The sequence below is a fragment of the Crinia signifera genome, chromosome 7 (genome assembly GCF_055691185.1).
Source record: "Crinia signifera chromosome 7, ASM5569118v1, whole genome shotgun sequence".
Taxonomy (NCBI): domain Eukaryota; kingdom Metazoa; phylum Chordata; class Amphibia; order Anura; family Myobatrachidae; genus Crinia; species Crinia signifera.
The window spans coordinates 101,587,356-101,612,513 of NC_139223.1; the positions used below are offsets into that span (position 1 = coordinate 101,587,356).

At 46.5% G+C, this 25,158-nt stretch overlaps 1 protein-coding gene across 1 annotated transcript in view; it reads left to right on the forward strand.

Moving 5' to 3' along the window:
• The window catches only part of SF3B1 (splicing factor 3b subunit 1), a 121,712-nt gene that overhangs the window by 8,375 nt on the left and 88,179 nt on the right, over positions 1-25,158 (forward strand). Inside the window, exons 2-3 of the mRNA XM_083153558.1 lie at positions 2,250-2,416; positions 14,240-14,338. Of these exons, the coding sequence (XP_083009684.1) occupies positions 2,250-2,416; positions 14,240-14,338 (266 nt within the window). The remainder of the gene's footprint in view (positions 1-2,249; positions 2,417-14,239; positions 14,339-25,158) is intronic.

Genomic DNA, 25,158 nt, shown 5'->3' on the forward strand with positions numbered 1-25,158 from the left:
GTCCATCTCAAGTTGCTGGCGATCATAGGAGGACACGAGAGCGTTGTGGGATGTGACCAATTCCTCCATTTTCTTCTCCAAGTGGTCTGTTCTGTCGCCAATCGCAACCAGTTCAGTTTTAACCTCACGAATGGCGAGTTTGAGATCTCTGGCCAATTCAGCTTGGAACGCTGAGAAGACTTGGCAGAGGGACTTCACGGTCACTGGTTCGTCCGATTCAGCATCTATACCCGCCATTCCAGAGGGAGGACCGGGCTCTGGTTGGGCACCCAGGTGGGTGAGTCCTTGTGGCGAGGGGCTTGGATGCGACTGGGGGGTTTGAGAGGTTTTTCTAGCAGGCAGATTGATCTTGGTGGGGACTACCTCTCTGGGTCTCTTCGGAGGCATGTTGGTAGCAGGCACTCTTTATATAGGTAAAGAAATAGCAGAGATCAGGCACCGTGGGGGCTCATGTAACAGTTATGACTTCACATAGGGGTAGGTAGGTTGCAGTTGTCACGGAGTGGCAGCCGTGGAGTGGCGACGGTCACATTAAGCTCCGATGATCGGCTCTGGCAGGGGGGGGCTCGGGGTGGAGAGGTGGGTGCAGAATGAGCTGAATGGGGCCCAGGTAGTTGATGTCTCCAGAGGGGGAGGAAACTGTCTCAGCACCCGATGGGGGTAATACAAGGGGTCCAGGTGCCCCAGTGCCGTCAGGAGGTTGTGTACTTCAAAGCAGGGGAAGCAGGGTGCGATGCGGCACAGTGTGAAGAGGACTAGCAAGGCCCCCGGAGGAGGAGGAATATTATGGGCTGCAGCAAGTGAACAATTACCAGCTTAGGTAGTGCCCAGATGATCTAATAGGCCTTATACAGTGCGTCTGTATATAAAGTAACCCACTGCCGGGTATCTGTGGGAGTACCAGTTTGTAACTGTAACAGAGTGGGCTATAGGAGGGCTCAGTGAGGGAGAGGGTTAATTATAAGTGCCCACTTAATGGGCTTCAGCAGGAGGAGCGGCTGTGTGTGGGGACTGGGTGCAGCAGGGAGACTGTGTTCCCTGCATCTAAGATGGCCGCCGCTGGAGGATTTCTTCCTTCCCCTTACCTCTCCCCCAGCGCTACCAGCGCGGCGATGTCGGGAGGCAGGGTGTGGTGTGACCTCAGGTGGGCTGCTGGGGGTGCTACAATAGCAGTGTCCCCTGCTGTGCAGCGCGCTGTTGCTCGGCCGTCAGCGCGCGGTCCTGCTCCGGCCTCCGTGCGTCGGGAAAACTGTTTGGCTGCTGTGTGGGGTCCCCGTCTGCTCACCTGGTCTAGGTGCGGGGATCAGCTGTCAGGGAGCGGTCCCAACGCCGCCGATGCTCCGGAGTACGTCCCGTGCCTCTCCAGACGCTGCGGGATGTGTGTGGACGCAGAAATTGAGGTCCCGGCTTCAGCTCGGCGGGAAGGCCGCAACCTGCAGGAGCACTTATAAGTGCTCCCCGGCTCCGCGGCAGGGTCCCACCGGCTTCAGGGGACAAGTAGGTGACGCTGGGTTTAGGATGGGTGACGGGCAGGGAGGGGAAAGGGGTATTTAAGGCAATTTTAGGTGTCTGGGCTAGGGAGCTTTCTGTGTGAGCGTCCTGTCTGCTCGGCTGCCAGGCCACGCCCCATTTGGTTTCTTTTTTTACCTATTCAGTTATATAAGACAATCCCACACAGAGTAATGCTCTGCAGTGAAGATATTTGACGTTAACAATCTGGTTCAGTGGCCACATTCTGGCTGACGACAGTCAAAGTTTGACTACATTCCCAGAGGGAGACTATTAACGTCCTGCGGAAGAGCGGAGTGTGTATATCATTAACTATTATCGCATTATGTGTATGCACCTTTTTAAGTCCCAATGCTGTGCTTCTAGCTGTGATCTCATTAAAAAAAAAAAAAGGTTCCTATCATTGCTAATGTGAAACATTAGCAATGATGGGAACTTTTTTTTTTTTTTACATTCTGCTGATTCCTTAAGAAAAAACCTCTGACAGTTTTTTATGCAAGAGACAATGGTTACATGATTTGCATTTCTAACTTTTTCAGCTAAAATATTTGTTATGCTTTACAATTCTTCTACAAGAACCACCATTTTATTACCCCTCCACCCATAATTTAAAGGACCCGTTATATTTTAAGTAATTTCTTGAAAAATATTTGTGCTGTATGATGACTGCAATTTTATTGTGCCCACTAGGCTTCAAAATTTTAAAGATGTTTGTTTTAATACTGAATTTGTTTTTGCAGATATTGAAGCACAGATACGTGAAATTCAAGGGAAGAAGGCTACACTAGATGAGACACAAGGAGTTGGTCTAGATTCCACTGGGTATTTTGATCAAGAAATTTATGGTGGAAGCGACAGCAGATTTACAGGATATGTGACCTCTATTGCTGCAAATGAACAAGAAGATGTAAGTTATTTCTCTATGCCATTTATTTATTATTCTTCTTTATATGGAATCACAAGGATCCGCAGTGACCAATTAAGGAACATACACAGGGGGGTGGTGTGTGCTAAGCAATTTAGCCACGGTGACGAGTGGGACCACGCATTACCATTGCTGTGGGGCATACACATGGTGCATTTTAGAAAGGTTGCTTAGAAAATAGGCAAACATCACCCTGTGTGTATGCCCCCTAGGAGTACTTGAAAATGCAAAACAGGGATGCAGTTACTTACAGTTCAAGACAAGTATAGGGTAATCCAACCTAGCTGTACCAACAATACTGGAAAAAGTATTGGCTGGCAGAAAACTGATGGATTTAATGCTGGAGTTTGGAGAAGGAAAAAAAAAAAAATATATTTTTTTTTTAAGAAAGTGGAGTGAGTGGGCTTCATGGAGAAAGGGAGGGGGGAGCAAGAATGTCAGGGATAATAAGGAGGGACAATGAGTGTGTCATGGAGAGAATGGGGATGAGTTCCAGGAGATGAGAAAGGGAGGAGCAATATACAGAAAAGGAGGGAGGGGGGGGGTCAGAGGGATGCATCGGGTCTCACTTTGACCTGTGCCATGTTTCCCTCTTGTCAGCCATCGTAAGTGCTTTCTCCAGTTGTGGTTTTTTTTTGGGGGGGGGGGTTTGCGCTGAAGAGGCAGGAAAGAGGCTGGATCAGTGACACTTCAGCGACACTTCATTTGCAGGAACCCTCAAACAGAAAGGGGAGGGGGGGCTGCCTGCACTACTAGTTAGAAAAAAGAATGACACACTATTCTAAAGGGTGCTGTGGGGTTGCTTGCTGGGTTTTAGGGACCCACACGCAGCCAGGCTCCATAGCCATTGTATTCCCTGCACCCTCTATAGATACACCACTGGTGGCATTCTTTAGTGGAGCAAAGAGGATGGGCTGGAGTGTAAAGGGATCTATCAACCGATTTAAGAATAGGATTGGAATTGCATTCTGAAAGTTTAGGGTAACCATTGAAGAGTTTGGAGAGGGGGGTAGGCATAGTACAGTTGGAAAGGAAGATGAGCTGGGCTGCAGCATTAACAGTAGATTGAAGTGGAGAAAAGCAGTTGTCAGGAATGCCTCAAAGGTGAAGATTTCAGTAGTCCAGTCTTGAGATGACAAGAAAGTGGTTAAGTGTCCTGGTAGCATGAGAGGGGGTCTAATCCTGGGAATATTTTTTAGATGAAAATGGCAGGTTTGGGAGTGGTACTAAATGTGAAGTTACCACTTAGTGTGGTGTCCCCAGGACTCACTGTAGTTTGGCAAGATGGAAACCAGGCAGAATGGAAGAGGGGTGGGGGTTGGAGTAGGGTTAAGCAAGTGGGTGGGTGAGGAACAGATGTCTGTCATGGCTCATCACAGATACATGAGCGATGGATTGGTAAGAGGAAGTACCCTTTTATGCCGTGCAGTTTACTATGATTGAAATCCATGGAAAAGTAACCTTGTTTTAGAATGTATGCATGTTTGAAGCATGCATGCATACTTAATATACCACTGATACCGATGTTTTAGTATGTTTTGAAGAACATGTACGCTCTATTTTACTCTGCTATACTTTGTAGGCAGCATGTAAAATATAGCCTACATGTCAGGGTTCGCAAATACTCGCTATAGTGAGTATTTTACCCAATTTGGAGCACCAGGGACTCCTTTTTTATGACTGTCTGGGTCCCCTGGGACCCAGCCATTTCGGCGTGCACGCCGTGTTACTGTGTGTGACAAGGTCGCAGGGATCTGTTTCCCCCTCAGTTGTGATGTGACAGTGGTGAAGACACAGCGTGACTTACGACGCTTCATACATCTGCTGGGCGCGAAAATGAAAAGGTCCCTGTCACCGCAGAGTCATAGGTAGCAGTGCACGGAAGCCGCGTAAGCTGGCTCCTGCACTGTGCCTCAACAACAGACGGCTGGAGCCAACACAAGAAGCAGCTGCTCAGCAGGGGAACAGAGCTGCGGCTGGTGTGAGGACGGAGCCCGAGGAACTGAAACCAGCATTGGGGGCCAGAACCAGGGAGTATGTGACAGTGAGGATGGAGCCGATCCGGGCAGGAAGTATAGGTAAGAGGGGTGCGTGGTCCATTTAGCAGGCTTCTTGGCTGTCATGTAAGGGGATTTATTGCTAGCAGGACTTGGGCTGCAGACTTCCCTCCTCCTATCCTACCTCGCGGTGCTGCTCTCGTGTGTCACTGTCACCTCCTCCAGGCTCTGAGTGCTGGCTGTTTATGGCCCACTTGTCCCCTCCTCCCCTCACTGCATGGCTGGCAGAGAGGCTGCAGCTCACCAATTAACTCTGAACAGGCAGAGCTGCCTGTAGGAGAGGAGCCTATAGACTCTGCTGGGATTTCACTAACCCGATCCCTCCTGTTCCTGATTCCTACATATCCTGATTGGTGCAGCACAGGTGTCCCTATTCTGACATTATGCCTTTTTCTAGTATAGGTGTATCTTGCTTTATGCGAGTGGGCAAATTGCCAATTGATTACCTCCCCCCCCCCCCCAACCCACAATAGCCACAGTATTGGGGTGCCCAAATCTATGTTTGCTTACCAAAAAAATAGGCTCAGGCTGGCCCTTGGCTCAGGGTATATGCCATATGGACGAGAGGAGGAGGCTTCTGTATGTGCCATGCTGGGGAAGGGAAGAGGAGGCTTTATTCCGTTGGGACCCAGAAAAGGTCAAGTAGGACCCCGATTTTTGTGAGGGGTCCCAGGGACCCATCATTTCTCTTTCAATGGTCCTGGTGACACAGCTCAACATTGGGATGTAGGAGGGTCCGAAGAAGCCAGGCACCTATCCTAAAGCTTTAGAGGGTAGGCTCCTCCCCTACTGCATCCCAGACTCTTCAGTTCGTGTTAGGTGCCCACTGGAGTGGGTGCTATTCTAAAGGGCTGCGGGAGCAGCTGAAGAATTAGAGTAGTTAGGGTTTTTTATTATTTTATTAACTTTTCACTCTAGCTAGGTAGGCACAGTGTGAGGATTCTCATTAGTGAATCCTCACACTGCTAGCGCAGCAGGAGCTGACAGAAGCGCGTCCTGTCAGCTCGCTGTGCACAGGGGAGACGCTGTCTGGCCTCCCTGTGCAGCGCTTACAGCTTCTTTTAAGAAGCTGCCTGGGCTCCGGAGCGCTCTGAAACCGGCTTCACGCTAAGTGGGGATCATGGGGGACAGGCGCTCCGTGATGGCGGCGGCCATTTTCTGCGGAGCTTACACACTGAGCTCCTATATGAGAGGACAGCAGTGTGTTACAGGCATGTTCCAAGTGGTCCCCAGCTGAGAGGGAGATACTGGAACTAGGAGATCCTACTAAGGGAGCGGCTGTCTGGGGGTGGTTGGCGCCAAAAGTCACGGACCCCGCAGCAGCAGGGACTTGGTCTCTTCCCTCACTCTGTTTTGGCGCCATTCTGAACGCTTGCAGCGGAGCTGAGCTGGCTGACAGATCCTGACAGTGATTGGATTTCCTGGGCATCGCTTTCCCTATTTGAAGACTACAGACAGCTAAGTGACTGAGTACATTGGCTCTGTGTAAACGCCTGTACATTTGCGCTGTGACTGTTAATTGTGAACATCATGTCTGTGGTTTTGGGGGAGGGAGCCCCAGATACATTGAGCGCTTGCAGTGTTTGTACACTGAAATTTATCCCTGAGCAGATGGCCAAGGGGGGCTTGTGTATTGCTTGCGCTGCTGTGAAACCCATGGGGAGTGAACCCCAGAGGGTAGAGCAATTGGAACCAGCGTGGGCCAGTGCCCAGGGCAGGTCGGTTAATGCTTTAGTGCAATTGCTGGACAGAGTGATGTCTTGGTAGATTCTCAGAAACCTATGTCATCATCTCAGCAGTCCTCGGGCTCCTTGCCTCTTACCCAGGCAGATCCTGCTTTCCTACAGGTGATGCAGGATACTGCAAAAGGGATCAACAGGTTTAGTGAATTGCTAGACAAAATTGATGTTAATGCTGTGGGGACCCCTAAAAGATCTTACTCAGTGCCTTTAATGGTTGATGAAGAGGATGGAGCATATGCAGACATGCCCTGGGAGCAGGGTGATGATTCTGAGGATTCCTCAGCCGCAGGGGTGGAGGATTTGATTACTGCTGTTAAACAGGCGTTAAATTTGTCTGGAAGATAAAACTCCTGCAAAAGGTGTATTTAAACGGCAGCGTAAGGAAGCTGTTACCTTCCCTTCAGATGAAGGTTTACAGGATTTATTGGAAGGGGCTTGGAAAACGCCCGATAAAAGGCTGCTGATGCCTAAGAGATTCTTAAGTCTGTACCCCATGCCTGAGTCTCATGTGGATCTCTGGGAGAAAGTTCCAGTAGTTGATGCTTCTGTGGCACGTTTGTCAAAAGCTACTGTTTTACCAGTGCAAGGGGGAGCAGCTTTTAAGGACCCCATAGAGAAAAAGCTGGAGGGTAACCTCAAAGCAATATTTGAAGGGGTGGGATACACCCTTCGTCCTCAGATTGCTGCAGCCTGGGTCTCTAAGGTCATGACTGTGTGGGCTAATGATTTGTGCACTATTTTACATGCTGACCCTTGTGTGTTGTTGCTGTTGAGAAGCTGAAAGCAGCAGCAGAGTATGTGCTGGAGGCTGAGGAGGAAGCTCTCAAAATGGCTGCTAGAGTTTCCACAGTGTCTGTCAATGCCAGGGGAGTGCTCTGGCTTAAGGCTTGGGAGGCAGATAATGAGTCTAAGAAGGCCTTAGAGGCATTAGCTTTTAAGGGAAAGCTGTTATTTGGATCTGAGCTGGAAGAGATTATTAAGCAGGCCACAGGTGGCAAAAGTACCTTCCTGCCTGCCCCCGCAGCCAAGCAGACATCAAGATTTTCTGCTTTCAGGCCGTCCTTTCGGCCCTCCCCTAGAGGAGGTGTGTCCTTTCGAGGACAGTCATTTAGGGGAAAGTTTCAGTCCTCCAGGGGTAAGGCCCCAAAGTCAAAATTTGGTTCCTTTCATAAGAAACCAAACACCAAAGGAGAGGACAAACCCTCCGCATGATTGCCAGGGGATTTGCCCGGCGGTGGTCAAGGTGGGGGGGCGTCTGTCACAGTTCAGGGACGCATGGGCATTGTTAGACCAGGATTCCTGGGTATTAGACATTATAGCCCAGGGTTACAGAATTCCCTTCAAAGGTCTTCCTCCGAGAAGATTCATTCCCACACCACTACCAAAGGAGGCTCGGCTCCGTACAGCTCTCTTGGGAGCGGCTCACTCTCTCTTAGAGAAGGGGGTGGTGATCCCGGTCCCCAGAGCGGAGTGGAAAAGAGGCTTTTATTCCACTCTGTTTCTGGTGCCCAAACCAGACGGGTCTTTCAGACCAATTCTGAATTTAAAGTCACTGAATGTCCATTTGTGGGTAGACCATTTCAAAATGGAGTCTCTACGGTCAGTGCTACTAAGCCTGGACCAGGGAGAATTTTTGGCGTCCATGGATGTCCAGGACGCGTACCTTCATGTTCCTATACACCCAGAACATCAGGCTCTGTTGAGGTTTGCGATAGGAGACCTGCACTTGCAATTCCAGGCGTTGCCCTTTGGACTGGCCACAGCGCCAAGGGTATTCACCAAAATAATGTCTGTAATGGCGGCTGTGCTTCGACTGAGGGGAATCACGGTGATACCATATTTGGACCACCTGCTGTTCAAAGCGGAGTCAGCAGACATGTTGCAGAGTCACTTGGCAGAAGCCAACAGTTTTTTGCAGGCTCACGGCTGGCTTTTAAACTTACAAAAGTCTCAGTTGGTGCTGTCACAGACTCCAATTCCTGGGAGTCGTTCTGGATACCCACCTACATCGGGTATTTTTACCAGAGGCAAAGGCCAGGGATCTGGCTGCCTTGGTCCAGGAGATTCTCTGCTCTCGGAGCACATCAGTATGGAAGTGCCTCAAGCTGCTGGGGAAGATGGTGGTGTCTTTCGAGACTTTGCAGTTCGCCAGGTTCCACTCTCGAGTGTTCCAGTGGAACATTTTGACGACTTGGTCAGGAAACACGCAGACCATGAAGTCAGAACAGATAGTGCTGTCTTCAGAAACTCGATCCCTGAAATGGTGGACAGAGGTGGATTCCCTTCAGTGGGGTCGGTCCCTGCAGTCCTGGAGCTGGCTGGTAGTCACTACCGACGCCAGTCTCAGGGGCTGGGGGGCAGTAGTCTTTGACCTGCGTCTTGCAAGGCTTGTGGACTCCAGAGGAGTCTGCCTTACCGATCAACATCTTGGAACTGAGAGCTGTGTGGAAGGTGATTTCTCTGGCGGGAGACAAGTTACAGAGGCTCCCTTTAAGGATTCAGACCGACAACGCCACAGCTGTGGCATATCTGAATCACCAAGGAGGCACACGCAGCAAGCTGGCTATGTGGGAGGTGTCCAGAATCTTCTTGTGGGCGGAACAGAATGTTCCAGCATTATCAGCAATATTCATACCAGGAGTGGAGAATATAGAGGCCGACTTCCTGAGCAGGGAGGAGCTGATGGAAGGGGAATGGAGCCTGAACCCACAAGTATTTCACCAGATTACTTTGAGGTGGGGAACCCCGGATGTGGACCTGATGGCATCCAGGTTCAACCATCAGGTACCCAGGTTTTATGCCAGGATGAGGGACCCACTGGCAGAAGCAGTGGATGCCATGACTATCCCCTGGGAGGGGAATCTTCTTTATGTTTTTCCGCCAGTTCCAATGCTGGCAAGAGTGTTGAAAAAGATACAGGCCCAGGCAATCCCAGTGATTTAAGTGGCCCCAGATTGGCCAAGGAGGTCCTGGTACTCGAGGCTTCAGAGATTGTCTGTGGACTCGTGGCGTCTACCTCTGAGGTCAGACCTTCTAAAACAAGGACCGTTCAACCATCTGGATTCAGCTCGATTAATTTTGACGGCCTGGCTGTTGAAACCACCATTTTGAGGAATAAAGGATTCTCAGAGGCGGTGGTTAACACAATGATAAAAGCCAGAAAGTCAGTGTCTTCTGCAAATTATTATAGGGTCTGGAAGACCTATATTTGATGGTGTGAAAGACAGAAGTCACACACATCACGCTTTAAATTGACAAAATTGTTGGAGTTTTTGCAGGATGGCTTTTCCTCCGGGTTAAGCCTTCAGTCACTCAAAGTACAGATCTCGGCCTTGTCTATTTACTTCCAAAGAAGGATTGCATTATTACCGGAAGTACAGACCTTCCTGCAGGGGGTGTCTCGGTTGAAGCCTCCCTACAAACAACCAGTAGCACCATGGGATTTATCTCTGGTTTTGGAGTGTCTTCAAAAGGCACCTTTTGAACCATTAAGGTCGGCTGACCTAAAATTCCTTACATGGAAACTGGTATTTTTGTTGGCAGTTGCTTCATCAAAGAGAGTATCGGAGTTGGGAGCATTGTCATGCAAGTCTCCCTTCCTTATATTTCACGATGATAGGGCTGTCCTTCGGACAGTACCCCAATTTTTACCAAAAGTAGTCTCTGCTTTTCATCTAAATCAGGAGATAGTTCTGCCTGTGTTCCAACCCCCAGAGGGTTCAAGGAAAAGGTACAAATTGAGAAATTTGGATGTTGTGCGCGCCTTGCGCGTTTATGTGGACAGAGTTAAGAGTGTCAGAAAGACTGATACTTTGTTAGTTTTGTATGACATAACACAAAATTGGTTGGCCTGCTTCTAAGCAGACCATTGCTAGGTGGTTGCGCTCTGTTATAGCGTTTGCATATACTAAAGTTGGTAGGCCTGTACCGGCCAGGATTAATGCGCATACCACCAGGTCGGTTGCCACCTCTTGGGCAGTTCGACATGGGGCAACAGCTGAGCAGGTTTGCAGGGCTGCCACTTGGTCATCTGTTCTTACCTTTGCCAAATTCTATAGGTTCCATGAGTTCGCGTCGGAGGACGCATCATTCGGGCGAGCAGTAATGAGAGCTGCAGACCTGAGCGTACCCACCCAAAGGACCGGCTCTGGAACGTCCCAATGTTGAGCTGTCACCAGGACCATTGAAAGAGAAAAAGGGATTTTTGTAAGAACTTACCGTTCGAATCCCTTTCTCTGATATGGTCCTGGTGACACAGCGATCCCTCCCTTACGCTCAGTAAGTATGCCAGGTTCATGATGTTTCATGTTATATGGTTAAAAGTTATTTTTGAAAAATGTGCATATAATGTGTGCAGGCGTTTGTACTGAGTTAATGTATTCCAGTGGCTTTGAAAGATTGAACTGAAGAGTCTGGGATGCAGTAGGGGAGGAGCCTACCCTCTAAAGCTTTAGGATAGGTGCCTGGCTCCTTCGGACCCTCCTACATCCCAATGTTGAGCTGTGTCACCAGGACCATATCAGAGAAAGGGATTCGAACGGTAAGTTCTTACAAAAATCCCTTTTTTTGGGGGTTTTCGCGATCACTGCATGTACACTATATTTTGGTTGCAGCATGTAAAATATAGCGTACATGTACTCCAGCCCACCTTCCCACAAATGCCAGCCCTTTAATTTTCAGGGTTTCACACCGGCCCATTATTTAAATGTGCAGTCGCTGAAATGTCCCAGATGATTTTACACTATCTTTTTTTCTTTCATAAAATCATTCAGTGTGTTTGCACAATATCATTCATTGTCTGTTGAAGGGGCATTGTTCCTCAAGGTCTTTCATATACTGGCAAGGAAGTGGACGGGTTTCCATAGCATCCTGCTATATGGGAAGTCATTCACCTCCGGGGTAAAAGCTAAAACGGGCAAAAAACACTGTCTATGCCAGAGGTTCCCAATCTTTTTCAAATCACGGCACCCTAGAGCAGGGGTAGGGAAGTCATTTTTAATGGAGTCCATATATTTATAATGATTTTGGTCGAGGTCCAGAAATGTTAGATAGATTATATAGTACAAGGATAAGGCGGTACTCCGGCGACTTGAAAAAAAATACGAACAGAGACCTGTTTCTTTTGTCAATGTTTTCAAAATCAGCTAGTGTGGGAAAGTTGTGACTTGACCTGAATAAGAAACATGCAAAAGCTTTTTGATCTGAGTCAATATCTTCTGTTCTGGCAATAGGCCTGAAGTTTCACGTTTTTTTGGTGAAAATGACAAACTGTGAAGATGCTCTGATCTAGTTAAAATTATGTCAAGCTGTCTTAGAGTGGTTTATTAATATACTTTAGCTTAGTAAAAGAGTACGAGCTTGTCCTAGTGCAAAGAGACTGGGTAAATCCCTTTTTTTTTTTTTTCTTTAATTGAATAGTGCACCTATGTGTCTTCTAATGTCCAACAAACTCTTTACTGAATGCTCCAGTAAGTTAAGTAACAATGCATTAAGGCCCCCTTACATTTGTCCGACTTGTCATAAGGACAAGTCGGACCCGATTGTCCCAGCAGCTCCCCGGGAAGGATCACATGCGATGGCACTTCATGTGCCAAGTTTTGCATGTGATAAATCGCATGCAACTCCCGGGACGCTGCAGGGACAATGGGAGCCGGGGACAGCAGCGGGGATATGCCCGCAACCAGAGAGCGGCGGGAGGGGGGGGGGGGTTGCGGCACAGGGTCTCAGCCAATCAATGGCTTCCTATGCGTTTGTATGGGCTTTTTTTTTTGGGGAAGTGCTGCTGCTTCAGCGTCTTCTCCTGCCCGGCTCCCTGGTACTCTGCGCCACGCTCCCGCTGATGCTGCCCGGCTCCCTACGCCTGATCCCTCTGCTCTGGTAGGTCCCCTGTTGCGGGGGAGCACGGCTCCGGGCAGCACAGAAGATTTAGCAAGTCCGACCTCCCGTCTCCGATCCGATGCGCACGGGGCCGCGCATCGGGTCGGAGGGGAAGTCTCCATATGTGATTTGGGACGATTTCATGGCCCGATTCATCCGAATCGGGCAAAATCGTGCCCAAATTGCATAATGTAAGGGGGCCTTTACACTCTGTTCTTTAGGTGAAGGATTTAAAACACTTCTATTTATTGTCTTTACTCGTGGCAGTTTATTTGTTTGAAAAACAGCTTGCATTTCCCTTATGCTGGGAACATGAAAGGGCTGCATTACGGCATATAGTTATGCCAAAGATAAGCTAATATATTAACAGTTAAATATGTTGAAGTGTATTATGATGTAATAAATACATCTAATGTTTAGTGATATTTAAAATGATACATTAAAATGTTTACACTGTTATGGTGTGTACACACGGCATGCTAGAGGGGCACAATTTACACTATGTAGTGCAGATCTGCACTCTCTATCTGGCTGCCGATTTGCACTCACACGGGAGCGCGCATCGGGCTTGTAAGCCCTAAAAAAAGCATGTGATTTGGCTTCCGATGTTCCCTATATCGGGAACATCAAAAGCCAAATCTTACCGTGTGTACACACCATTACTTGTAATACGTATTGTAACAGTTACTGTTTTTCCAATAACAGTCTGCAGCAGTTATTTCTTATTAGCAAGATCTGACAACCAGACACTCTTATTGAAAAGACACAATGGTGCAGATGTATGAAAGATCGTTATGGGGGAGAAGGGGTATCGACGCACGTTATGTGCACTGATGCCGCTTCTCCCCCATGTATGATGGAGCCAGCATGTGGTAAAGGACAGGGGCGCTATGTTCAAAGCAGAGCGGCAGAAAAGTTACGACAGGATTTAGCAGAGGCCACTCTGTTTTTACAGAATCACGGCTGGATGCTGAATTTTCCATTCTCAAGCTATGAGTCTCTTTTATTGATTTGGTCGCAAAGTGTAGCCTCTTTTCTTCTTCATCCCTTATTTTGGGGACAACAACTATATCCTCTGTAGACCCTTGCACTTGGTTCTGGCCTCTTAAACTTCCTTTCGATCATATTGACGATCAATGTGTGTGTGTGTGTGTGTGTGTGTGTGTGTGTGTGTGTGTGGCACTCACTTACATGGGCTGTAGTGCTGAGGTGCCTTCTCAGGAACTGGGAGCTCCAATGTATTGTGCTGTAATACAGACAGCACTCACCAGACTTTTGTTGCATAAAAAGCATTTAATCTCCAATGTCGTTTTCCAGGACATACAAATGAACACAACCACATTTATAAGACAGACATACCCCATCCCCAGCACCCGGAAGAGAGTCCTCCTTTACCCCCCCTTGCCATGGCAGCGGAGCGAGCACACACTGCTGCGCTCTGTCACCTGGAAATGACAGATCCCGGCCACACTCACCTCCGGTCAGCAGACCGGCGCCGCTCCACGCCCGGCAGCATCCTGGACATCCCTGGGACCGCTGCAGGCGGATAGAAAAGCGGCGCTGCTAGTTTCAGGAGTTTAGACTTGTCTGCTTTTCTATCCTGTTTTGTCCATATATAATTGTTCATAAATAAATTGAATTGGTCCTGGACCACCAACCCTGAGGCACCCCAGGGAGCCAAGGGACATCGTTTGGGAACCACTGCACTGAGCGTTTTTTCAGGTCAGATGTGTCGGTAGTTTAAACGCACCTTCATGTAAGGAAACAATGTTTTGTAATTTTATATTTATTAACTGAACAGCAAGCTTAACCTAATGCTGGGTACACACCAGAACGATTTGCGATTCTGATCTGTTGCGTGTCTCCGCCAGTCGTTTGGTCTCTTTGGATATTTTACCTACTGCACTAAAGATTTGTCATCTACATTGGAGTGGGTATTGATCATGTGCAGATCTTGTGATCCAATCATGCGACGTTGTGCGATTTCAGGAAATAGTTTCACGATCATCGAACGACCATGGTCGTTCTGGTATGTACCCTACATATGTCACTCTACCCTTAAATATTGCTGTAACCGGAACCTCTAAATATTATGTGTGTGTATATATAATCTCTATTTTGTCATGCAGGATGACGATGACTGTTCAGCAGCAACATTTGAACAAAAGAAACCAGGATATCATGCACCAGTTGCGCTACTTAATGATATCCCTCAATCCACTGAACAGGTATGTGGAATTGCTGTATTGCTAAAAAAAAATGTAAGAAAATTATGCATTCTTCTCCATGACTGCTGTGTAAAGGTACCCATACACGTTACAATTATTGTATACAATATTGTATACAATATCGTATCTCATCTCAGTTTTGCGATGAGATCTAGTACAAAAAGTATGTGCAGCGCATACTTTTTGTACTAGATCCCATCTCATCGCAAAACCGAGATGTGATGAGATGCGATATTGTATACAATAATTGTAACGTGTATGGGCACCTTTAGTCCCATCCATCTATTATGAATGCTTAGGATGCAAGTTCAAAGCAAATTTTGGGAATTCTGTAAATCTCCTTTTATTAGCACATTCAAGTTTAATCTGGACTGTGCCTTCCAATATAGTGTTTCTAATGATGTGTAGTTACAGCTTTAGGGAGGGGGGCCCAATGCCAAGGGACGTGTCCCTTCCCGGGGCCCAATGCCAAGGGACGTGTCCCTCCCCCCCTTGTCATTTTCTGTCTGAGGAGCTCCGCCTCTTTGTGATCTGGGGAGCTTTTCTATTTCCTGCTGTTCTGGTTCCTTTTGCAGTGTTGCCACAGGGATTACAATACTAAAGTCGGCATCAGGGAGAGCCTCTATGGTTTGGCGCCCCCCACCATGCGTACCCCGATTGTGCATTGGGTCGTGATCTTTCGAGATTGTGAGCAATTTGCAGTAAAAACGGCCCACATCGCTATAGTGTGTGGGTGCCTTAACCCTTTCCCCTATGCCTAACCTCCCTTACTGTAGCCTAACACTCTTCTGTGCCAAATCCTAACCTCCCCTCCTACAGCCTTAACCCTCTCTCCCGCAATCTCCCTCTATCCATCTCCCCATTCTCCAATCATATCCTGAAAAGACAGATATATTGTGGAGTGCGTTAATCAGCAGCTGCTGGCACAGGGTTGTCAGACCCTTAAATACAAACAATTGGAAAATATATATATATATATAGATATATATAGATGTGCCAGCACTGGCTGTAACAATAATTAGACAGGACGGTTCTCAAAAATTATTAGACAATTTAATAATACATAATAAAAATAAAACTTGAATCGTTCAGAGCAATGTGCACAATTGAAATTATATCTCAGGGATATTTAGTATATTAGAGCGTCTGTATCACATGGATATTTGAGCATATGGTTTCCAATAATAAAGGCTGAGAAAAAGATGTTTATATTACCATCCAATTTATCATGGTAGATGTTTGTGTCAAGGATATGGTGACCCAGTGGTCCTTATTTGCCCTATATTTTCAAGGGCTCAGGCTTCCCAATCAGACTATCTTCCTCTGTGCTGGAATTTTAGGGACAATGCAGATGTCCACAAGGATGGATCCAGATATTTCTTATTAGGGACGTCAATAAGGGATGGACAGGTCACAAAGATGGTGAGGATGGTGTCAGCAAATATGATATGGGCAGCTCAACGAGTTCCGCGAATATTGTACCTCCGGCTTCATCAGGAGCAAGCCTTTGTGACCTGTCCATCCCTTATTGAAAATGTGACACACATACCTTTGAAAAAGCGGCAGCGAAACATACGTCAGGTTGAGATCACGTGGTGCACATACGTGACCTCAGGTATTGGAACCTAGATCCCAGTTTGGAGTGACTACGCACGGAACCACGGACCAGCCGGCATATCATGGCAGAGGGTTCGCTGACACATCTGCATGCTTGCACCATCCCGCTTTTACTTACTAAGACTAGAGGGCATACAAACCTGATTGACGGGGAGCACTTGGGATAAATCTCCGGTGTCTGAGCTCTCTTGTAACACATGTTCAGATGGTGCTCCCCCCACAGCAGGTGAATGAAATAAGCGGCTTGCGCTCTATAACTAAATACCTGGATCTTACTCTGCTCTGTAATTAACATTAACCCACTGTTTTTTTTTTTTTTTTTTTTGAATATTGGTTTTTATTGTTTTTGGCATGGCAAATACAAACATAGTCATAAGTCAATATGCAATCAAGATGCATGAAGTAAACTGACTACATGACTGCAGGGACCTAGTAACATAAATTTGTATAATCATATACTTTTAGATCGGTAATAGTTTGGGTAATACAGTTGTCCATAGAGCTCAATCCGGAGCAAGTCTGCAGGTCTAGGGTGGTCATCCGCGACCACACGGAGAAATGATACATAACTAATACTATATAACCTTTAGTGTCAAAACCTTCTAATTCTTGATTGCTTACAATTCAACTTTTGCAAGCTTCTATTGTAATTGAGAGTGACTAGAGTATATGACAGAAGGGGAAGAAAGAAGAGAGAAAGAAGAGAAATAAAAGAAGAGGGAAAAGGAGGAAGGATAAGGTGATTGAGGTTTTCTGAAGGCAGCCGGCCACCCATTGGCCCCCGCCTCCCACCCACTAGTCTCACTCTGTATCACCATCTATACAATTCTGCTGATTGATTAAGCCTTCTTTGCGCAGGGTGGTGCGATGTTTTTCTGGGTAAAACTTTAAGTGATTTATGTGGTTCCTAGTTTGAGGAATTTTGGGTAATGGAAGTTGCTGATGAACGTAGTAGTGACCAGCTTTGATTTTCTGATCATTAACCCACTGTTTAAAAAAAAAACATTTTTTTGGGGGGGGGGGGGGGGGGGGGGGGGCGGCAGCAGTCAAATAACAATGAATATGCATGATTGAACGGTGTGGTCCTATTCACTCCATCTTATTAATTTTATAAGAGACAACAATATAATTTATAATTGAAATTGACGTGATCATCATATTATCTGTACAACTATAAGTGAACACAAACTCTTCTGGATCTGGTGTTTGATCTAAATGAGTTTGTAAACTGGAACATTGTTGCACTTTGAATAATGAAACTTATGTGCATTAACATTAATAACAATAGGCAACTTTGAGACATTGGCATGTATTCAATGCCGCAGCGAGCGGCCGGCGAGGGGGTTAAACAGCGAGGATTGCTGAAAAACCAGCGATCCTCGCTGTTTAACCCCCGCGCCGGCCGCTCGCACTATTCAACCTGCTGGGGAAATCCTCGCCGTCACAGGACGGCGAGATTTCCCCAAAACAGCGAGACCCGCTCACAGTTTTTAGCCGCGGGTCTTGCTGCTTCTGGAGCCGCATCCGCCAATTCCCCCTCGCTCAAAAAACGGAGCGAGGGGGAATTGGCGGATGCGTAGGCTGCGTTGAATGCTGTCAGGTAAGAGCGAGCAGGAAGCCCTGCTCGCTGTCACCACTCGCAAACAGCGTTGAATACATACCAATAAGTACTACAACTATAGCCACTGTGGATAACTCTGTTAGACTGTTATAAAGATACACACTGTATATGGTTTAGAGATACATTTATAAATAACTAATTCTGAGTATTTCATCTTACACTTTCAACTTATGTAACCAGGTATTGACTATCTATATTCTAAAGATACTGACATCATAAGTGGTTTAAATGATATGAATGTCTTAATGCATATAGTTGATCAACGAACAGCAAGAATATCATTTAACAGACAATGGTGGTTTTGATAATTTAAGATAACGGCAAGAATTGGAGTAGCAGCAATACATTATGTTTGTTAAATATATATAGATAGTGGTGACTGTAACTAAGCTATCTTTTCCTTGTTCATTTTTTCATATTGGACAGGAGAGCTGACTGGAGCTCAGAAATGTGCCCTGCAATGCTTGTATAGTATCAGGGTCTCCTGAGCTCTTCATGCCGGCACTGTAGTCCACTATCTGCTCTATATCGGTCACAGTCCTAGAGCCGACCACTATCATTCCCATTCCACTGCCTTGTGACAAGAAGGGTGAAAAGCATAAGTGGATTGGCTCTAATAGGACTGACACTATTTTACTTAGCTACTTCCCTAGTATGGCATTAGTAATCACTAAAGAAAAGGAAACGTAACAACATATGTAAAGAATATAATTTTGATAGCAAATCTGAAGATATAGAGCAGGCATGTCCAACGTTGGCCCTCCAGATGTTTTGAAACTACACATCCCATCATGCTTTGCAATAGTTTTAGCATTCTCTAATAGCAAAACTGTGGCAAAGCATGCTGGGATGTGTAGTTTCAGAACATCTGGAGGGCCAACATTGGACATGCCTGATATAGAGGTTCATCTGCCCTATCTGTATTTCTTCTTTCATAGCGGATATGAAAGTTGACCCCATTTTAGGAAAGTGCCCTGCAATGCTATTATAGTATCAGGGCCGCCTGAAAGTTTCTGGTGTCGACACTGTAACCCGCTAATTTTTCTATCCCTAGGTCACAACCCTGAGACATGTTACACTCTCTCATTCCCCTTCCTCTGCTCTTTGACAAGAAGGGTGAAAAGTAGAAGTGAATTACATCTCTAATAGGGCTGACCACTTTGTATCTGAGTGATTGCTAAAATTTATCACACTACTAGTGTATATGATCTCAAAAATATTGTCCTTGATGATCAGGATATGATGGCCATATTAGCATCATAAGGGCAACATGTTCTAGTTGCATACATGACCAATGATTTAATCCTACATACATCCCAATTGGATGACATTTGTTTGGATATATTTGGTAATTTATTTATTATTTAACACAGAACCATAATAAACATCTATATATTTTCCAATCATATCCTCCCTTCCGCAGCCTAACCCTCTCTCCTGTGCCTAGCCCTAACCCCCCTCTCTCCTGTCCCCCCCCTCTCCTGTGCCTAATATCTCTCTCTCTCTCTCTCTCTCTCTCTCTCTCTCTCTCTCTCTCTCTCTCTCTCTCTCTCTCTCTCTCTCTCTCTCTCTCTCTCTCTCTCTCTCTCTCTCTCTCTCTCTCTCTCTCTCTCCATACACTATGCGATTGGGCCAGATTTCATCTGATTCCAGAGAAATCAGGTGAAATTGTCACAAATCGCATGTTTAGTACATCTGATCCATTGCGCTGTCCCCTGCACATTGGCTCAGCGCCGGAGATCATATGTGTTACACATCAGGTGGGCGAAATGAATAAACACCACAGCAGCAGCAGCCTCACAATTATTTGTATGTATTATCCGGGCGTTAGATGTGATGAATCACATGCGCTTAGTCACATGCAAAAAATAGCACATCAACTGCCAAATCGTATGTGAGTGGACATCCCGACTCGCACCTTCTCAACCCATCCCCCCTTCACTTGTGTTTTTTTTTTTTTCTGGATCCACCATGTAACATGTAAATGAAAGTTGTTTAAACTTTCTCTAACGTCTATGGCAGTGGTAGCCAACCCTAGCCCTCGAGAGCTACCAACAGTTCACATTTTCCAGACAACCTAGCTGCTGCACAGCTGCAATCATTAATCACTGACACATTTTAAAAGATACACAGGTGGAGCTAATTAGCTCACTTGTGATTCTCTGAGGAGACCTGCAAAACATGCACTGTTGGTAGCTCTCGAGGACTAGGGTTGGCTAACCCAGGTCTATGGGATACTGGGGTTCAATACTATTTGTATAGAGACCCGCCGCAGGAGAGACAGGCACATAAGATCTTTCAGTGTGGGTGTACTGGCTCCTCCCTCTATCTCCCCTCCACTAGTCAGTTTAGAAAAATGTGCCTCAGGAGAGGCTGCACTTCTGGAAGCTCCAGAGGATTTTTCAACAGTTTTATTTTAGTTTATTATTTTGGGGCGCTGCTTTTAGACCAAAGCAGCAGTCCTGCTTTGAGGGTGCCAGGGGAAGGGTCACTCACCGGCCTCTTCAGGCGCAGAGCTGCCCTGCTGCAGGACTTTGTCCTTGAGTGGGGTTTTCTGTCACCGCACAGCATTGCGCTGGGGCGAGCAGATCCCCCAGCAGCTGCACACCCCTGGCAAGGTCTTAACTTGAGTGTTGAGTACCAGTTGGGGTTCCCCACAGGGAGTATCCCGACTTCAATTGCGGCAAGATGGGGGCGGCAATAGCAGCGGACCTCGCGCAGGGACCACGCAAATTCCCCATCTTTAATCTGACATATACAGTTAGCCGCTGGACCACCAGGGCTATAACTATATCTGGTTGTTTATACAGATAACGGGAGAAAATGTCAGTTTCATTTGCTAATGGCGCCAGCTCCGTGCAAGGGACTTAGCTCAGAGCGGGACCAGGCTCTGCTGGGCGCACTTTTAACATTACTTCCTGCTTCTTCTGCATCTGAGGTCACCATTACGCAGCTCCTCATCGGTCGGGTGGATCCTGGATCCTTTTGCCGGCAGAAACAGCAAGTTATAGCGCTATTTAACGCTTAGTTGCGTTGCCTAGCATATATACAATATTGTATGACATTCTATGTTGTATAAATCACTGTGTTTTACTGTGCAACCAGCTTTCAAAATCAGAGAGCTAAGTTTATAGGGTGCACTGGTTCCCAAGTAGCTCTGATTTCTTCCACACTGGCTAGTTAAGTTTTTAACACCGTATAACCTTAACACATAGCCTCTGTATTACACGCTGTAGACAACTATACCAAAGACAGTGTGTGTGCATGTGGTGTGGCAGAACACAGGTTTCAATATGGTAAAGAAATTTACCTGTATGGTGTGCAGCACCAAGCTTATTCCGGCGTCAGTCGCAGGTTACCTGTGAACCGTGTATGTCTCCACAGCCCAGTGGGGTTACCCCTCTTGCTACTGGTGTGCCCCCCTAACTCAGCGGTGCGTCACAAGGTGACCAGGAGTCCGCATGGGCCAGCCGCATTAAAACACTGCTGTATTTTTTCTCTTCCCAGCTGGCTGCTAATTCACAGCAGACTCAGAGGGTACAGTGAGATTTGTCCATCTTAACAGCTAGGGTGGATATCACCCTTTTTCCCAGCCAGTCCAGCCATCCTCAGAAAAGGCCTTTAACGGCAGTTGCCCCTGATACAGATGAGGATGATATCCTTGATGAGGGTGAGGAGGAGCATAATTAGGAGCCTGTCCAGGAACAGGCACTACCCATGGCCCTGAGCCTTTAATTAGAGCCATGAGAGAAGTTTTGGACCTCCCTTTGGAGGAAACCACTGAAGGGGACCCCTTCTTTGACGCAGAAAAAGCAATCTGTATTTTCCAGAACAAGCGTAATTAGAAGGTGTTTTTAAAGCCGCTTGGAAAAACCCTGAAAAGAGATTCCAGTTAACTAAGCGGTTTTAAAACGTATAACCTTTTGAGCCTGCCGGTACAAAATTGTGGGAGGAACCTCCTGTTGTAGACTCCTCTGTTTCTCGCCTTTCTAAGAAGGTATTGCTCCCAGTCCCGGGTTTCTCCACTCTTAAGGACGGAGTGGATAGGAGACTTGAAACCACACTCAAGTCCATGTATACGACAAGTGGGGCTTCACAACGCCCTGTACTGGCCAGTTGTTGGATGGCTAAGGCTATTCACACTTGGTCTGCTCGAATCCAGGAACGGTTTGCTGGGGGACATGTCTGTGGCGCAGTTGGGTGAGAAGCTGCGACACATTCAGGACACGGCAAAGGTCCTATACGAGACCCAGAAGTCCTCCAAGCCGTCTGCATGACTGGGTCTCCCCACCACGGGAAGTTTGTGACCTTTGGAAGGTTCTTGCCCATAGAGATAATACCCGGGAGTGTAGCCTCTGTTGAATCCTACCCGTGGTTACAGAGAGGAGTTCCATGCAAGGATAAATCTCCGGGTCTCTGCAGCAGCGTGAGATGGCTGTCCTCCCTGTCAGTATCTCAGACGCCGGCTGAGCATGTGTCTGGGACTACATTTCCCAGATGGCTTGGAACATCCGGTAATCGGCTAATGTGTTTGGTGCGGACTACATGTTCCAGATTCCCTTGCGGCCAATAGTAACTTCCGGTGCGTCGGCACCCGGAAGTAGATAACAGCGTGGCACGCTAATTAAGACTCCACAGAGCAGCAGCTGATAGTGAGAAGCCTTATTTTTGTGGAAAGACCGCTGCACTCTGACTGAAGTAATATGTGACCAAGGTATAGTGTATGATTTATATATGGACCTAGCGCATTTTTATTAAAACAATAAGAAAGTGGTCTTAAAGTGATTCAGATACTTTGGCTTCAGGTGCTGTATTCCGAATATGGATCTGCCTTCCCCTCCTAGATCAGATAGTGTTTCTGTGAGGTAAGCCCTACAAATGTTTTTTTTGGGGTAGGTAGGAAAATATTTTTATATATGTTATAGTGACGGGCTTTTGTTAATTATTTATAGTGTGCCTGCTAAGCCGGTGGTACAAAAGAAGAAGATAGCAAAAAAAAACATGTTAACAGAACCTGCATAGCATGTGATAAAACATTCTCTGGATCTCAGGAGAAGAATTTGTGATAAATGTACTGATCTCCCTGCTCCCATTCCGGATCAGCCTAAAATCCTGGTAGAATTGATGGATTGGATGAAGAGATCTTTTGTCTCTAAAGAAAGAATTCTTTGAGTTTCAAGGAAATAAAAGATCCAGAGATCAAGCTGGGTTTAGTTATCCGGAAGGATCATCAGAAGAATTATGAGATGATGTGGAAGAGGTATCATCAGAGGAAGGAGAGATCAGAGAGGAGGCCAGATGCTTTAGTTTTAAAAGAGTATTCTTAAAGCCTTTTACAAGACTATGAAATTTAAAAAAGCAGATACTGCAGTAGAAGGAGAAAATATCTTGTTTGAGGACAGGTCAAAAAGGTAGACACTTTTCAATTCATATAGTGATGAGACCTTCTCTCTAAAGAATGGTCTAATATAGATAAAAGGCAAGGGAAACTGTCTAGAATTGATCGTATGTACCCTGTCAAAAATTATCTTTTGCCAAAAGTGGATGCGGCAGTAGCAGAAATAACCTCAAGAACCACATTACCACTTGAGGATGGTGCTTCCTTTAAAGACCCTATGGACAGGAGGATGGAAGGAGCTTTAAGAAAACTTAATTTTTCCTCAGCAGTATCTCTAAGGGCAGTATTGAATGAGAAAAATTTGCCCTGTTTTATGGCAAATTTGTGCTTTTTTCGCCTTGGACAGAGCATTTTGCTCTCCAAAAGCGAGCAACCCTATTCAATGTGAAATATTCGCCGTCTTTCTAAGTGATTTTCGCCATCTCTCTCCGTGTAGCAATTCTCCATCTTTTCATGGAGAGCTGGAATGTGAACTTTTAAACTAAAAGGTGTTTTTTTTTTTTTTTTTTTGGTGTAAAAAAAAATCAGGATTTTTTTCTGTGAAGGGGCATGTTATTTTTATTCATGTGCTTATAGACAATGACGTTCAAAGTGGCCCTTGTGTAGGGGCATGTCTACTATAGTTTGTCGGTCACTGGGAAGAATTGATTGTTCTTGGTAAAAAAGAACAGGAGGGTTTTGTATGATCCTGGATCTAAAAAAAACTGAATGGATCCATAGAAATAAAGAAATTCAGAATGGAAACTTGGAAGACTATTCTGGCAGGGATAAAGAAGGGAGACTACATGGTCTCGCTAGACCTCAGGGATGCATACTACCATGTCCCGGTAAGATGCCAAGACAAGTTTCTGAGGTTCTGTATAACGAAGAATGACTTCCAATTCACATGTCTGCCTTTTGGGCTAACCACATCCCCCCCCCCAAGTGTTCACAAAAATATTGGTCACTGATTGCAGTTCTAAGAGACATATTAGTTTTTGGCCGTATCTGGACGACATGCTGATAGCAGCGTCATCAAGAGAAAAGGTATTAGATTTGAAGGTAGTGGTGGAACTGCTTCAAAGTCATGGATGGGTAATACATTTTCAGAAAAGTCAGTTGACCCCATCTCCGTCCATTCAGTTCCTGGGAGTACTGATAAACTCAGAAGAATTTGAAGTCCGCCTTTCCAAAGAAAGATGTCAAAAGATTCAAACTCTGGCAAGAAAGATTGTAGAAAAGAAGGCCATACAGCTGAAGGTGTGTCTTCAATTATTAGGAATGATGTCCAATTTAAGGACTATACCATGGGCGCATTGGAGACTGAGGAAGTTTCAATGGGCTCTTCTTCCATACATAAAGGAGGATTGCGGTCCAGAGACAGTTCTAAGACTAAGCACCATGGAAAAAAGAGTCTTTCTTGGTGGATCAGCCAGGATATGAGGAGCAGAGCATCATCCCTGTATGTACCTCACTTTTTAGTGGTCACGACAGACGCAAGCACAGTAGGATGGAGAGCCCATCTGAAAGATGTAATAACTCGAGGTTTCTGGACAAAAGAAGCAGAACTCTTCAAATTGGAGAGAGGCAGAGGCTGTATGGAGAACCAGAGAGGCATTCAGTCAAAGAATCAAAAGGGGTCATTTGAGAATATTCTCGGACAATGGCCCTTATTCTGGTCGGTGCGGATATATCAGGCGCATGTGCGAGCGGGGCGTACGGCCAAATCCCGCATGATATGTGAACACTCCGAACAGGGGGTGGAGAGGGGCGTGAAGGGCTATTTGGGCTCATTACCATATGCATACGCCCCGCGTTTCATGGGCGTTCCCATGAAAACGCTGGGCGTACGTATAGTAATGCGGCCGTGACGCACGTGTAGGGGGCGGACATATGACATCGCCGGATGTCAGCTGCCCGCCCAGATCCTGGCTTTTGCACGGAAAAATGTCCGTGTGGTCTAAGGTTGCGGGAGCTGGTGGAGCACTCGGTCCTGCATTCGATGGTCTGCGACCATCGAATGATGGGGGAGGTTCCCTTAGATGGAGGAGGCGTATTCCGTGAAAAATACACGTGCGGTCCGTTCGGCCAGCTTCTTACCGCGTACGGACGGAGTTGGCGATCCGTATGGAAGGCGGGGTTTCGCACGCACGGTCCTGGCCGCATAATCGGATCCGGCCGCACCGATCAGAATAAGGGCCTATA